General features: G+C 43.6%; 1 protein-coding gene across 5 annotated transcripts; it reads left to right on the top strand.

Moving 5' to 3' along the window:
* Nucleotides 1-957: 957 nt before the first annotated feature.
* On the top strand, nt 958-16,029 carry hvcn1 (hydrogen voltage gated channel 1). 5 transcript variants are annotated; one of them, XM_033043294.1, is made up of 6 exons: nt 958-977; nt 6,241-6,418; nt 9,255-9,359; nt 10,438-10,669; nt 15,586-15,698; nt 15,774-16,029. In XM_033043294.1, the coding sequence occupies exons 2-6, from the start codon at nt 6,272-6,274 to the stop codon at nt 15,837-15,839; spliced, it is 663 nt and encodes a 220-aa protein (XP_032899185.1). In that variant the 5' UTR covers nt 958-977; nt 6,241-6,271; the 3' UTR covers nt 15,840-16,029. The 5 variants fall into 5 exon arrangements, with proteins under 5 accessions (XP_032899185.1, XP_032899184.1, XP_032899183.1 ...); XM_033043293.1 differs by lacking the exon at nt 958-977 and adding an exon at nt 1,143-1,325; XM_033043292.1 differs by lacking the exon at nt 958-977 and adding an exon at nt 1,143-1,488.
* Nucleotides 16,030-16,267: the final 238 nt, after the last annotated feature.

Genomic DNA, 16,267 nt, shown 5'->3' with positions numbered 1-16,267 from the left:
TACGGATCTCAAAGTTCATCCAAGGTTTCTGATTGGGAAACACATTTTTGTAGGGATGCAGTCCTCCACACATTTCTTTATGAAGTCTGTAACGACTGTGGTGTATTCGTTCAAGTCCGTTGCCGAGTCCTTGAACATTGCCCAGTCTACAGACTCCAAACAGTCCTGGAGTTGTTTCTGGACACAATGGGGCTTTGTATTCCTGTCATTAATGTATTAAGCATGGAAACAGGCCCTTCTGCCCATCTTTTCCATTCCGACCAAACATAGAACATAGAAAATAGGTTCTGAAAACAGCTCAGAGTAAAAAACACTGCAGAGATTGGAAAGCTGAAACAAAATCATGGTACACAAGGAACTGCAGATGCTGGACTTGAGCAAAAAACAAAGTGCTGGAGGAACTCAGTGGGTCAGGCAGCATCTGTGGAGGAAATGGACAGATGACATTTCGGGTCAGACCCTTCTTCAGACTGATGCAGTAGGGGGGAGAAAGCTGGTAAAGAGGAGGGGTGGGATAAAGTGGTAGGTGGATAGAGATGAAGGGGAGGGGGGTGATTAGCTGATGGGTGGATACGGACAACGATTAGAGGTGAAAAGGAGACAAAGGGGTATCAGATAAGGAGAGAAGAGGGTGAAATATAAAGCTGAAGGGAGGGATATGGATGGAAGGGGACCGAAAGGAGGGGAGACAAAGGGAAAATAGGCAACTCTGGGAAGGGAGTTGAGCTTACAGTGGAGGGGAGAGGAGTAGGTTAGGGTCCTTCCACGGCTGGACATTGAGGGGCGGAGTGCGGTGTGGGTCTCCCTTCAAACAAGGGAAGGGATATCAGCCCAGGGGGGGCACATGAGTGACATGGGTGTTTTCATAAGACAGATGCTAACGCTACACGAGCAACATAGAACAGATAATTCATTGAAAGTGACACACAACGTTGGAGTAACTTTGCGGTTCATCCAGCATGTTGTGCTTTCCTTTGGTATAAACCAGCATTTGATTTATATATTAAGAGTTTTTGTTTCGCAACTTTTTAAATTACGAATAACGTTTTTTTTTTTTGGAGTAAAAAATAGAACTGGGAGGTGGGATAAACATGTGCGCATCAGGTTGGGGGCAGGAGAAAGAGAGGGGGTGGGGGGTGGGACCTGAAATTGGAGAACTCGGTGGTCGTGCAGATTCAGGGGCTGGGAAGCGCCCAGAGAAACAGCAGAGAGAGCGAGGAACTAACTTCGAGGCTGAGTCGGGAAAAGCGGAAGGAAGAGAGATTTTCCCAGTCCGGGAAAAGTCTGAGCAAGGATTCGGGTCAAAGTGCACTTGAAGCCCCCAGGTGAACCAGGGAATGTACACGGAGAGGGCTGGAGAGGAACTGCAGAGGGCTCCAGGATCCGAGGGCACTTTATTCCGATTGGGACTTTTTTTTGCAAAAGCAAACATCTATTAAATCCGCTGTTTCTGTTGCAGGACAGGATTGCTGAGTTTCCTTGGCTCGGGTAGGGTCAGTCAGGGCTCTTGTTGTTTGCAAAAAAGGGAGGAAATCACGAATTTGCTCAACCGGTCACATGCACCCTGACTGAGAGCTTCCCCTCTGTCGCTCTGCACCAGCGACCCGTTCAATTAATCCAGCCGTTTATAACAGGAGTCGTTGTATCGCCACCGAAATTTAATCTGATGACCTGGCTGGTAATTATCCTTCAATCAGTCTCGCCTTCAAATAGAGCTGTCGCTCATCACCAGTGTGCAGTGCATCGTTGGACTCTACTAGTTCTTGCAGGAGAGACCACTTAAGTGATCACCCGGCCCGGTCTTCATGAGGTTGAGAAATGCTCTTTGTAAATGTTGCACTTTTTGAGGTTTGGGGTTCTTTTGCAGCTAGATGCTCGTTTAGCTTTTTTATTTAATTATTCGAACGCTAAATCTAATTGGAAACACCAAGAACTGCAGATGTTGGAATCTTGAGCCAAGCACAACGTGTTAAAGAGGAACTCTAACCGTGTTAGGCAGCATCTGTGGAGGGAATGGACAGACACCATTTTGGGTCAGGACCCTCCAATCAGTCAGTCTGAAGCAGGGTGTCGACCCTGAAAAGTCGTCTGCCCATTCCTCCACAGATGTTGGCTGACCCGCTGAGTTCCTCCAGCACTTTGTGCTTTACTAAATCCCATGGTTGGGGGCTGTATCTGAGACCAACCAAGATCAAACGAGGATGTTGTCACAAGGGACTGCAGATGTTGGAATCGAGCAAAACACGGGTACTGATTAAACTGGGATGTTCTTGGTGTAACTGTTGGCTGACAAAGTGTCTTGAAGTTATCCAAAGCTTTCAATGGTCTTGATCAGTGCAGGTTGGTGGTTTGCTTTTCTCCAGAGATGCTCTCTGAATCCGCTGAGATATTCAAGCTTTTTGTGTCTATCTTCGGTTTAAACCAACATCTGCAGAAGCTTCCTGCACAAGTTGGTGGTTTGCACATTTGGTTCACCAACCCATTAATTTCGGTTTATTGTTGTCGCGTGTACTGTGGGTTTGTTTTGCATGTGATCTCATCAGATCAGATAATACTATACATAATACTATCAAGTAATAAATCCAGTATAAGGTAAAGCAATGGGTGTAGAATATAATTCTCAGCATTGCAACAAGAGTTCCATAGGCAATGCCCAATGTCAGCAATTGGGTAGAGGTGAATTGGACAGTACCCTAGCTTATGGAAGAACTGTTCAGAAGCCTGGTGACAGAGGGGAAGAAACTGTTCCTGAGTCTGGTCGTGTGCACTTTCAAGCTTCTGGATACTCTGCTGGATGGGAGCAGGGAATGAAAGAATGACTGGGGTAGGACAAGTCTTTGGTTTATGGGGGGGTTGCATGTAAGATCACCGGGTCAAAGGGCTTGACGCATGGAGCCGCTCAATCCATCTGGAGGACATCGCAGCTTCCGGTATATGTTGTTAATACACGAAACGCATACTTTCCTACCTGTTAAAAAAACGCCAAAATGGTGAATTTTTGCGCTGTAAATAATTGTGGAAGTCGGGGTAACCATGAGAGACATCTATCCTACTTCAGCATTCCAAAAGTGAAGAGAAATGAAGGTAAAGAGAAGCAACAGCGGAAGGGCCAACAACAGCTAAAGTGCTTGGCGAACATTGGCTTGCAGATATCGAGATTGAAAATATTGGGAATTATCGCGTTAGCTCACAGCATTTCATCCACAGTACGGCATTATTTGTGTTTTTTCTTGATTCCTTGGGTTGCTAAAAAGTTTCAGAAGTGATAAATCTGGCTGTAAAATTTTTAAATCGCCCATGGTTCTGAAGTGGGTTTTTAATTGCAAAAAGAAAAGCTTCTGAAGCTAAATTTATCATTAAAAAAATCTCCAGACTTACGAGTGGTGTGTGGAAAAGTAAGTTTTCTACCATTATGCTATTGAGATATATATTTTGGCAAATAATAAAAAATGTCCTGGCAGCTTAAACACCCACTCCCTTTCAATAGGATATTGTCAATTTGCTGAGGTTGATTATGTCCAATTAACAGTTAACAATCATGCCATTCCTTGGCTTGCATCTGAGTAAAATGCAATTCAAAACCCACGTATGGTCTGCAATTTATTTATTTTGGATTAATGATAGATTTTGCTTCAGAGGCGTTTTCTTTTTGTATGTTAAAAACCCACTTGAGAACCATGGGCGACTTAAAAATTTTACAGACAGATTTATCACTTCAGAAACTTTTTAGATGCCAAAGGAATCAAGAAAAAAACACAAATAATGCCTTAGTTGATGAAATGCAGCGAGCAAACGCGATAATTCCCAATATTTGGATTGGACACTTCACACTGGAGTTTTGCATTTTATGGTCATGCTTAGTGTTAAATTGGGAAGTTTGAAACCATTCTAAGTGATCGTCAATTCTAAGTGATAGTCAACATCATATAAAATTGACTACTTTACCAGAGGGGAAGAAGCTGTTCCTGAGTCTGATGGTGTGTGCCTTCACGCAGCTATATCTTCTACCCTGAAGTGTCAATGGAGTCAATCATGGGGTGTCTAGTCTGTGTGGTGGCCTGGGCTACTTCTACAGCTCTCTGCATGTTGTGTTTCCCAACGGACCATCAAATGGGATGGGGAGGTAATTGAAGAATGTCATGTATTTCCTTTTTGCTGAAACAGAAGTAGAATTGCAGCCAATTCTACATCCTCTCCCAAGAAAATAACCAGCAATTATTTTTAACACATCAATTATTTTGGGGATCAGATGCTTCTCAATTTAAGGTGTCTTGAAACAGCTTTAATGCACTTTGAAATTATTTGTGACAACGTTAAAAAATATAAGGCAGACAAAAATGTTGGAGAAACTCAGCGGGTGAGGCAGCATCAATGGAGTGAAGGAAATGGGCAACGTTTCGGGTCAAAACCCTTCTTCAGAGGGATGTGAGGGTGGGGGGGAGGCGGGAAGAAGAAAGCAAGAGGTGGAGCCAGTGGGCTGAGGGAGAGCTGTGAAGGGGAGGAGAAGGTAGGGACTACCTGAAATTAGAGAAGTCAATGTTCATACCTCTGGGGTGCAAACTGCCCGTGAAATATGAGGTGCGGCTCCTCAAATTTATGGTGGTCCTTACTCTGGCCATGGAGAAGGCCCAGGACAGAAAGGTCGGATTCGAAATGGGAGGGGGAGTTGAAGTGCTAAACCACCGGGAGATCAGGTTGGTTATTGCGAACCGAGCGGAGGTGTTCGGCGAAGTGATCGCCAACTCGATGTAGAGCAGCTGACATCTAGAGCAGCGGATGCAATAGATGAGGTTGGAGGGGGTGCAGGTGAACCTCTGCCGCACCTGGAAAGACTGTTTGGGTCCTTGAATGGAGTCAAGGGGGGAGGTAAAGCGACGAGTGTAGCATTTCTTGCGGTTGCAAGGGAAAGTACCCGGAGAGGGGATGGTTCAGATGGGAAGGGACGAATTGACCAGGGAGTTACGGAGGAAGTGGTCTCTGCGGAAAGCAGACATGGGAGGAGATGGGAAGATGTGGCCAGTGGTGGGATCACGTTGGAGGTGGCGAAAATGTCGGATTATTTGTTGTATGTGACGGCTGGGAAGGTGAGGACAAGGGGGACTCGGCCCTTGTTGCGAGTGGGGGGATGGGGAGTGAGAGCAGAGTTACGGGGTATAGAAGAGACCCTGGTGAGAGCCTCATCTATAGTAGAAGAGGGGAACCCCCATTCCCTGAAGAATGAGGACATCTCCGATGCCCTGGTGTGGAACACCTCATCCTGGGTGCAGATGCGGCGTAGACGGAGGAATTGGGAGTAGGGGATGGAGTCCTTGCAGGAAGCAGGGTGGGAAGAAGTGTAGTCCAGATAGCCATGGGAGTCAGTGGGTTTATAGTGGATGTCGGTCAGTAGTCTATCACCTGCGATGGAGATAGTGAAGTCAAGAAATGGTAGGGAAATGTCGGAAATGGTCCAGGTGTATTTGAGTGTCGGATGGAAGTTAGTGGTATCAGTAGACGGGGATTGGTTGGTTTTACGGTCGAGGAAGAAACTGAGGGCTTTGAGACCGTCCTGGTGGGGGATGGACGTGTAGAGTGACAGGACATCCATGTTGAAGATGAGGGAATGGGGGCCTAGAAAACGGAAGTCTTGGAGTAGACGAAGAGCGGGTATATAAAATATAAAATTAGTCTATCTTATTGAATGCCATTATTTTTATGAAAATTAAATAGTATTTGTTGGTTCTAGATATTTTGACCGTGGCTCTCTGTAATCTGACTGTAAACATATCTGAACACCTTTAGTTTAGTTTTATTATTGTCACGTGAAAAGCTTTTTGTTGCGTGCGATCCAATCACCGAAAGACTATACATGATTCTAATCAAGCTGTTCACATGTGCAGATACAGGACAAGGGGTATATTGTTTGGCGCAAGGTTAAATACGATTAAAGGTAGGTCATAGGTCTCCAATGAGGTAGATGGGAACTCGAGAGAGGATGGTTCAGGTACCTGTAAACAGCTGAGAAGGAACTGTCCCTGAATCTGGAGGGAGGTGTTTTCAGACTTCTGTATCTCTTGCCTGATGGAAGAGGTGAGATTAGGGAGTAACCAGGGTGAGACAGGCCCTTGATTATGTTGGTGGCCTTTCCAAGGCAGCTGGAAGTGTAGATGGAGTCAATGGAAGGGAGGTTGGCTAGTCTTTCTCAGCTAGTCTTTGAAGGCAGGTTTTCAATTTTGATCCACTTATCTCATTGCTTTGTAGGATTTAAAAGAGAGGTAACACATTTGTATCAATGGCAAGATTCTTGAGATACTTCACTGCAGTGGGTGATGACTACCAGAAGTGGCAAGAAGAAGAAGATACTGAAGAAGAAATATGTCCTCAATTCAGTTCTTTCAGAGATACTCTCAAATGGATATTTAACTCCAACAAGTTTCAGGTATGACTTGCATTTAATCACCAAGACTCAAAATCAGAAATACAGGAATTCTTCTAATATTGAATATTTTTACTTTTATCATTAAATGTTCTTATGACAGAAATAATGTGTACTATATTTAAATTAAAACAAAATAGTAAGGATAGAATAGTCTACACTGGTTTAGTTATTTCATAATAAGTTGATTAGACTTTCGACTTAAGGTGTGAAAACAGACCCTTCGGCCCACCCCAGTCCATGCTGACCAGCGATCACCCTGTACACTAACATTATCCTATACACTAGGGACAATTTTACAACTTGCCTAAGCCAATTAACCTACAAACCTGTATGTGTTTGGAATGTGGAAGGAAACCGGAGCACCCAGAGAAAACCCACACGTCACATACAGACAGGAGAATATACAGACAGCACCCATGGTCAGGATCGAACCTGGGTCCCTGGTGCTGTAAGGCAGCAACTCTACCGCTGTGCTGCTCCCAATATGATTGTAGCATTGATATTACATTGATATTTTGTCTTAATGTGACAACCAGCCTCTAATTTGCATGGAAGGTGATTTTGTTTAAAGTCTCATGAATCAACTGTACCCCGCTATTCTTTCAACAGCATGTCAAGCTGTTTCCTGAAACTAAGATGTTTACTTAAACCAGGAAGCAAGTTGCACCGGATGCTATCATTCAAGAGTCCTTGTATTTAAAGATCCTCCCTGTAGTATATCACGCCTGATGCACATTCAATGCACAGTGTTTTTATCCAATCCAATTAAAGTTAAATAAAAATTGATTCCGGTATTACAATGTAATTGGCTGATCTAATGACATTTCTTGGCCAGGCCAATGTTAGAAATTTGTAGTAATAAGATATTTTATATGTACTTGAGAGAATATAATTTACATAGCAATGGGGAAAGAGTGGAGGAAATAGGTTTTTTGGCCCCATTGCCCTACTCTTTTCCCCATTGCTGTGCAAATTACTTGCTCTTAAGTACCTGTCTGCAATTATTCAATTCCTTTTGCATGGCACTGATTGACTCTGTTTCCACTGATCTGATCTGACCCTCCCCGTGAATCTTCAAATCCATCCTGTAGCATGGTGTTCATAATTATCTAAAATACTAGACCAAGTGCAGACCCGTTGGGTCTGTTCCCCCAACGTGCGGTTGTGGGGGGGGAGGCGGCATGCAGCGTCACACACTAACTACCCCCCCCCCCCCCCCCCGCACTCACGCTAATGGAGGGGAGGAGGGGAAAGAGAGAGGGGGAGGAGAGAGAGAGAGTGTGCTGAAAGGGGGGTGAGATGAGGGGCGGGGGAGAGGTGGGGAGCAGGGAGGGTGGAGGGAAGGGGTAGGGGTGTGTGGAGGGGAGGGGGGTTTAGGGGAGGGATGGTGGGGAAGGGGATGGAGAGGAGGTGGGGGAGAAAAAGAGGGGAGAGAGAGGGGGGGGAGAGGAGATGGGGGGGGAAGGAGATGGGGGGGAGAAGAGATGGGGGGGAGAGGAGGGGGAGAGGGGAGGGGGGGAGAGTAGGGGGAGAGTAGGGGGGGGAGAGGAGAGTGGAGGGAGGGGAGTAAGAAGGGGGGAGAAGGGGGGGGGGGAGAGAGAGGGGAGAGGAGAGAGTGCATTTTTACTTCAACCCAAACCCAAACAACCATTTGCAGGCAGTGCTTTTTTACCTCTGACCATATTTTCATTTTCAAACCAAATTAAGGGTACTCACAGTGCTGTAGACATTTGTTCAGTGTCATTCAGAGCTCTGATTGAGGCACACCACTTGCAGAGACTGATTGAGGCACACCACTTGCAGAGACTGATTGAGGCACACCACTTCCTGGTTTTATAGTCCCTCCCCCTCCCTCCAGCAGGGGCAGCAGAGAGAATGGGGAATTTTGTAAAAACATTAATATCTCTGTCAATTTTCATCGACGGGAGAACTCCTCGACACACATGCGGCGGAGGGGGGCTCTGAGCGAGGTGGCCAAAAATGACCACCGTAGGTGGCGGCGTTCTCTCGGAAATCGCAGCACAGATGGCCAAAACCGGTCAAGAACAGACTTTTAGTAATATAGATTACAACAGTGCTTCACTATCGGTGGAGGGAGTGAATGTATCATTGAATGCATTCAAGTCAAAGCTGTCAGGTTTCTGGACTTTGGAGGGATCAATAATATAGGGATTGAGCTGGAAAGGATCATCTTGGATGAGGAAGCTGACCTGCGGTGATACATAGTCATCTGCTTCCATTGCTAAACTATGCCCTTGTATAATGTGAGCTCCAGGTCATAAACATTTTTTTTAAACCTGTCCTTTGGCTCTCACTTTAAACCTATCCCTTCCGATTCTTGAACCATCTATTAATTTTAGTTTATAGTTTAGAGGTAGAGCATGGAAACAGGCTCACTGAGTCTGCGCCGCCATTGAATTGAACGGAAAATGGTACACTGTTTAATTAGACAATGTTTCGTCCATTTTCTGTTTTCTTTTAATGTATCCTTTAGTGTCCAAAAATCTTTTAATCTTGTCCTTGAATATATTTGGAGATTCTTTATTAAACTACGCAATAATTAAAATAGCACAGTTTGCAGAGACATGCTTTAAATGTGTACAATCATACTTTGTTGCGCATAGAGCCTTATCGCAAAGGCAGATACTGCTTTGTGTTTTCTCTCTACAGTCGGCAACAGTTTCCAGGCAGTCAAAGAAATGATAATAATGATAATTTCGGCAAGGAGTTTAAAAGCCTTCTTTGAATAGGATTAGCGCAAATAGCTTACAATGGTCTTGTTTGCTGTACCTGCTGATACTTTGTACTAATTCTGATTATTTTATAAAATACACAGATTGCCGTTGTGTGTTTAGTCATTCTGGATGCTCTGTTCGTGTTTTGTGAATTGCTAATGGATTTATCCATCGTTGAAGCAGACAAAGAGAGAATAGTTCCCCAGGTATGGTTGCATGAACTTCTATTATATTTTCAACAGCAATGGGTTGTGTTTGGAACTCGGTTAAAGCATGAGGGATATGTAGAAAAATTAAAGGATGGTACACCACATGTGTGTATGAAGGAACTGCAGATGCTGGTTTACACCAAAGATAGACATAAAATGCTGGAGTAACTCAGCGGGACCGGCTGCATCCCCGGAGAGAAGAAATGGGTGATGTTTTGGGTCAAGACCCTTCTCCAGACTGTCTGAAGAAGGGTCTCGACCCTAAACGTCACCCATTCCTTCTCTCCAGAGATGCTGCCTGTCCTGGTGAACACCACCAGGTATTAGCTGCCAAGGAATTGAGATACATATAAGAGGCTGGGGTTAGAGGGACAGCTGTTCAGGACTTTGTAGGAGTGAGGCAAGTTAGAGTAACTCAGAAATTGACCAGAATGCCCAGAAATTGAGAAAAATATTAATTATAATATTTTCATTTTTTCTTTACTACACAAAATTAATATTTGATATAAAGTATTTAAACATGGAATATCGCATGTAGACCGTCATGTAGACTGAGCCACAAAGAACCGATGTTCCCGATGTTGGGGAAGTCCAGGGGTCACAGTTTAAGGATAAGAGGGAAGTCTTTTAGGACCGAGATGAGAAAATCATTTTTTTACACAGAGAGTGGTGAATCTGTGGAATTCTCTGCCACAGAAGGTAGTTGAGGCCAGTTCATTGGCTATATTTAAGAGGGAGTTAGATCTGGCCCTTGTGGCTAAAGGGATCAGGGGGTATGGAGAGAAGGCAGGGATGGGATACTGAGTTGAATGATCAGCCATGATCATATCGAATGGCAGTGCAGGCTCGAAGGGCCGAATGGCCTACTCTTGCACCTATTTTCTATGTTTCTATGATACATTTGTACATTCATCCTACAGGGAATGCACAAACTTGGAATTATTTGCAATAATGATTTTTTTGAGGATTGTGGTAACTGTAAGACAATTGCACTTTTTAAAAGAGATGTTCAAAATCAGTCTTTTTTTTTTCCTTTTTTTCCCCACTAAATTTTAAAATATTCTGTTTTCTACAGGTGTTTCACTACCTGAGTATTATCATTCTGACTTCTTTTATTCTGGAGTTAGCGGGTAAATTATATGCCTTTCGCTTGGAGTTTTTTTGGCACAAATTTGAAGTTCTGGATGCAGTCATTGTAATTGTATCATTCATTCTGGATATTGTCTACATTTCCCGGGAAGATGCTTTTGATGGCGTGGGCTTGCTCATTCTACTTCGACTATGGAGAGTGGCAAGAATAATAAATGGTAACGTTTTATAATTAATTATCTTAAAATGTGGGGCAAAATAGCGGGGTGATGTGTTTCTTTTGTTTTAACTATTTTCGCCTGGCATTGGGTGAATTCTTTGCTTCACAAAATATATATGTTATCATCGACTTCATGATTGGATTTGTCATTTTTAAAAATACAAACCAGGTGCATATTTACCAGATTTTACGTATGTTATAAATCTTAAATATCTTGAGGCTTGTGATAACATATCAGTGTCCTGAAGGGATCACATTTAAAAGAAACTTTATAAAAAATTTAATTTAAAAAAAAAAAAAAAAAAAAAAAAAAAAAAAGCTCCTGCAAATAATTCTGCTACAAGTGTTCCCATAACACAAAGTAGATCTAATACTAGTGATGGTTCCCTGACTCAGTCTGAAGATGGGTCTCAACCCGGAACGTCACCCATTCCTTCGATCCAGAGATGCTGCCTTTCCCTGCTGAGTAACTTGAGCATTTGTGTCTATCTTTGATGAATTGGGGAACACTATTTGCATTGCATGGACTGAATTGGTTATAACACTAATTTGATTGAGAATTGGAAAACCTAAAACATAAAAGTTATTTTGGAAATTGACAATGGAAGAAAAAAAAACCTGCTTCCATGTAAGTCCCCCCCGCAGTAATCCAATACATTGTGTCTTAAGAACAGGGAGACGGGATTGGGGTTTGGAGGGAGAGATGGATCAGCCATGATTGAATGGCGGAGTAGACTTGGTGGGCCGAATAGCCTAATTCTGTTCCTATAAGTTATACTCTTATGAACACAGTTGCAACTTTAACTGCAAAGGCCATTGTAATTAATGAGAATTGCTTTTGTACAGTCTTTAGTATTTTTAGCTTGGAATAACAAAAACAAACTTATTGCTATCGAAACAACCGCTATTTTTAAAAACCTGTGGGGAAAAGTGACTATTTGAGAGTTTGAAAGTCTCCAGCCGCTAATCCACTCCCCCCCCCCCCCCCCCCCCCCACCACCTTAAAACAACTGTCTTTATAAAATGAAATTCTACAGCATGAGATTTCTTAGGAACACAACTAGTGTTTTTTTTTACTACCTTCCCCAAGTTCACTTCATATCTAGGGAGAGGATTGAATAGAAAGCCAAAATGTCCTGGCTGACAAAACAGTCTTGCCATCTTCACAACCTCCTGCCTTGCAGAGAGATTATTATAATCCTCAACGCTATCAACTTTGATTAAATTGTATTGGATATGGCTATACCCCTAGAAGTGAGGACAGTACAGAGCTGGTCAGGGGGGTCAGAGGAACAACTCCAGGACCGTTTGGAGTCTGTAGACTGGGCAATGTTCAAGAACTCGACAACGGACTTGAACGAATATGCCACAGTCGTTACAGACTTCGTAAAGAAATGTGTGGAGGACTGCATCCCTACAAAAACCTTCCGAGTGTTTCCCAATCAGAAACCTTGGATGAACTTTGAGATCCTTACTCTTCTGAAGTCCAGACACAGGGCATTCACTTCCAATGATACAGTGGCCTACATGAAGACCAGATACGACCTTGGTAAGGCCATCAAAAAGGCCAAAAGGGACTTCTGCTCCAAACTGGAGGATGAAACAGATGTTCGGCAGCTGTGGCGGGGCCTGAATGCAATCACCTCCTACAAGGCGAAACCAGGAGGCAGCTCGAATGTCGGCGAAACATCACTCCCTGACGAGCTCAATGCGTTTTACACATGCTTTGATAGGGAGAATACTGATGTGCCTTCCCGATCCCCCATTTGCTGTGATGGCATTTCAGTCTCAGTCACAGAGGCCGACGTCAGGAAATCCTTCAGAGGGGTGAACCCCCGAAAAGCACCTGGACCTGATGGTATACCCGGTCGTGTTCTAAAAACCTGTGCGGACCAACTGGCGGGAGTTTTTACTGACATTTTCAACCTCTCACTTCTGAGGTCTGAGGTCCCCACCTGTTTTAAAAGGGCATCAATTATACCAGTGCCCAACAAGAGTAAGGTGACATGCCTCAATGACTATCGACCAGTGGCATTAATGCCGGTGGTGATTAAGTGCTTTGAGAGGTTGATCATGGAGCAAATCAACTCCTACCTCGACAAAAACCTGGACCCACTGCAGTTCGCTTACCGCCACAACAGATCAACGGTGGATGCGATCTCGCTGGCCCTCCACTCCGCTCTGGACCACATGGACAACAAAAACTCATATGTCAGGCTGTTATTCATCGATTACAGCTTGGCATTTAACACAATCATCCCCTCCAAGCTGGTTACCAAACTCGCAGAACTGGGTCTCTGCGCATCCCTCTGCAATTGGATCCTCGACTTAACCATATATAATAACCATATAACAATTACAGCACGGAAACAGGCCATCTCGACCCTACAAGTCCGTGCCGAACAACTTTTTTCCCTTAGTCCCACCTGCCTGCACTCATACCATAACCCTCCATTCCCTTCTCATCCATATGCCTATCCAATTTATTTTAAAATTATACCAACGAACCTGCCGCCACCACTTCCACTGGAAGCTCATTCCACACCGCTACCACTCTCTGAGTAAAGAAGTTCCCCCTCATGTTACCCCTAAACTTCTGTCCCTTAATTCTGAAGTCATGTCCTCTTGTTTGAATCTTCCCTATTCTCAAAGGGAAAAGCTTGATCACATCAACTCTGTCTATCCCTCATCATTTTAAAGACCTCTATCAAGTCCCCCCTTAACCTTCTGCGCTCCAGAGAATAAAGACCTAACTTATTCAACCTATCTCTGTAACTTAGTTGTTGAAACCCAGGCAACATTCTAGTAAATCTCCTCTGTACTCTCTCTATTTTGTTGACATCCTTCCTATAATTGGGCGACCAAAATTGTACACCATACTCCAGATTTGGTCTCACCAATGCCTTGTACAATTTTAACATTACATCCCAGCTTCTATACTCAATGCTCTGATTTATAAAGGCTAGCATACCAAAAGCTTTCTTTACCACCCTATCTATATGAGATTCCACCTTCAAGGAACTATGCACGGTTATTCCCAGATCCCTCTGTTCAACTGTATTCTTCAATTCCCTACCATTTACCATGTACGTCCTATTTTGATTTGTCCTGCCAAGGTGTAACACCTCACATTTATCAGCATTAAACTCCATCTGCCATCTTTCAGCCCATTTTTCCAAATGGCCTAAATCACTCTAGACTTTGGAAATCCTCTTCATTATCCACAACACCCCCTATCTTGGTATCATCTGCATACTTACTAATCCAATGTACCACCCCTTCATCCAGATCATTGATGTACATGACAAACAACAAAGGACCCAACACAGATCCCTGAGGCACCCCACTAGTCACCTGCCTCCAACCCGACAAACAGCCATCCACCATTACCCTCTGGCTTCTCCCATTCAGCCACTGCTGAATCCATCTTGCTATTCCTGCATTTATACCCAACAGTTTAACCTTCTTAACCAACCTTCCATGAGGAACTTTGTCAAAGGCCTTACTAAAGTCCATATAGACAACATCCACTGCTTTACCCTCGTCAATTTCCCTAGTAACCTCTTCAAAAAATTCAAGAAGATTAGTCAAACATGACCTTCCAGGCACAAATCCATGTTGACTGTTCCTAATCAGACCCTGTTTATCCAGATGCTTATATATATTATCTCTAAGTATCTTTTCCATTAATTTGCCCACCACTGAAGTCAAACTAACAGGTCTATAATTGCTAGGTTTACTCTTAGAACCCTTTTTAAACAATGGAACAACATGCGCAGTACGCCAATCCTCGGGGACTATTCCCGTTCCTCATTCACAGACCACAGTCTGTTCGTATTGGTGGAAATGTGTCAGCCTCGATAACAATTAGCACGGGAGCACCTCAAGGCTGCGTGCTCAGCCCCCTGCTGTACTCACTCTATACCCATGATTGCGTAGCCAATCACAGTGCGAACTCCATCATCAAGTTCGCTGACGACACCACTGTTGTGGGGCGTATCACTGATGGGGATGAGTCAGAGTATAGAAATGAGATCGAGCAACTGTCCATATGGTGCCAGCGCAATAACCTGGCCCTCAACACCAGCAAAACCAAGGAACTGATTGTGGACTTTGGAAGGAGTAGGAGGGGGACCCACAGCCCCATTTATATCAACGGGTCGATGGTTGAAAGGGTCAAGAGCTTCAAATTCCTGGGCGTGCACATCTCTGAAGATCTTTCCTGGTCCGAGAACACTAATGCAATCATCAAGAAAGCTCATCAGCGCCTCTACTTCCTGAGAAGATTACGGAAAGTCGGTTTGTCAAGGAAGACTCTCTCTAACTTCTACAGGTGCACAGTAGAGAGCATGCTGACCGGTTGCATCGTGGCTTGGTTCGGCAATTTGAGCGCCCTGGAGAGGAAAAGACTACAAAAAGTAGTAAACACTGCCCAGTCCATCATCGGCTCTGACCTTCCTTCCATCGAGGGGATTTATCGCAGTCGCTGCCTCAAAAAGGCTGGCAGTATCATCAAAGACCCACACCATCCTGGCCACACATTCATCTCCCTGCTACCTTCAGGTAGAAGGTACAGGAGCCTGAAGACTGCAACAACCAGGTTCAGGAATAGCTACTTCCGCACAGCCATCAGGCTATTAAACCTGGCTCGGACAAAACTCTGATTATTAATAACCATTTTCTGTTATTTGCACTTTATCAGTTTATTTATTAATGTGTGTATATATTTATATCATGGTATATGGACACTTATCTGTTTTGTAGTAAATGCCTACTATGTTCTGTGTGCTGAAGCAAAGCAAGAATTTCATTGTCCTATACAGGGACACATGACAATAAACTCACTTGAACTTGAACGAACTTCATATTTCAGGACAAATATTGTGTGCATTTCCTGGTTTTATTCTTGTACAGGTATCCTCATGACTGTGAAGTCACGTCAACTGAAGAAAGAAACTGAGTTGAAACAAGTTAACAGTGATCTCTGGCACAGAGTGGGTGAGCTCCAGGGTGAATGCACCGTTCTGGTAAGAGAATCCATCTTGCAGAGGCATTTATTTATGTTTCAATGACTAGATGTTAAATTGCAATCCCTTTTACAGACACAAGAAGTTGAGAGACTTCGTAAGTTGCTGCAGGAACACAGGATAAACTACCAGATCGACTAAGACATTTCTCCAGAGGTGTGGTGTGTTAAGTGAAGATTGTACTATGAAAAGCAGATGAAATGACTTTCGTAAAAAATATCTAGCAGACTAACAACTGAGACTTCCAGTTTTGTGTTTCCAAGAAAGCAAAGTGACCAAAAAATGTTAATTAACCTTGCATTTCAAAATAAACCAAAGAATTAACAACCAAGGCTTTTTTAAATTTATTGTATTATCAAACACACTGTTACTTTATTTTGTACTTAATACACTATAGTTGTATAGCACAGAAGCAGGCCCTTCGGCCTATCTAGCCTATACCTACCATGGAACCTATCTAAACGAATTAATTTTGCCAGCATTAGGCCCGTATATTTCTTTCCTTTCAAGGTATCTGTCCAAATATCTATTCAATGTTGTGAGTGTATCTGTTTCTACCACTTCCTCTG

This window comes from Amblyraja radiata, chromosome 25, assembly GCF_010909765.2.
Source record: "Amblyraja radiata isolate CabotCenter1 chromosome 25, sAmbRad1.1.pri, whole genome shotgun sequence".
Lineage (NCBI taxonomy): Eukaryota > Metazoa > Chordata > Chondrichthyes > Rajiformes > Rajidae > Amblyraja > Amblyraja radiata.
This window is presented reverse-complemented; position numbering and strand designations above follow the sequence as displayed.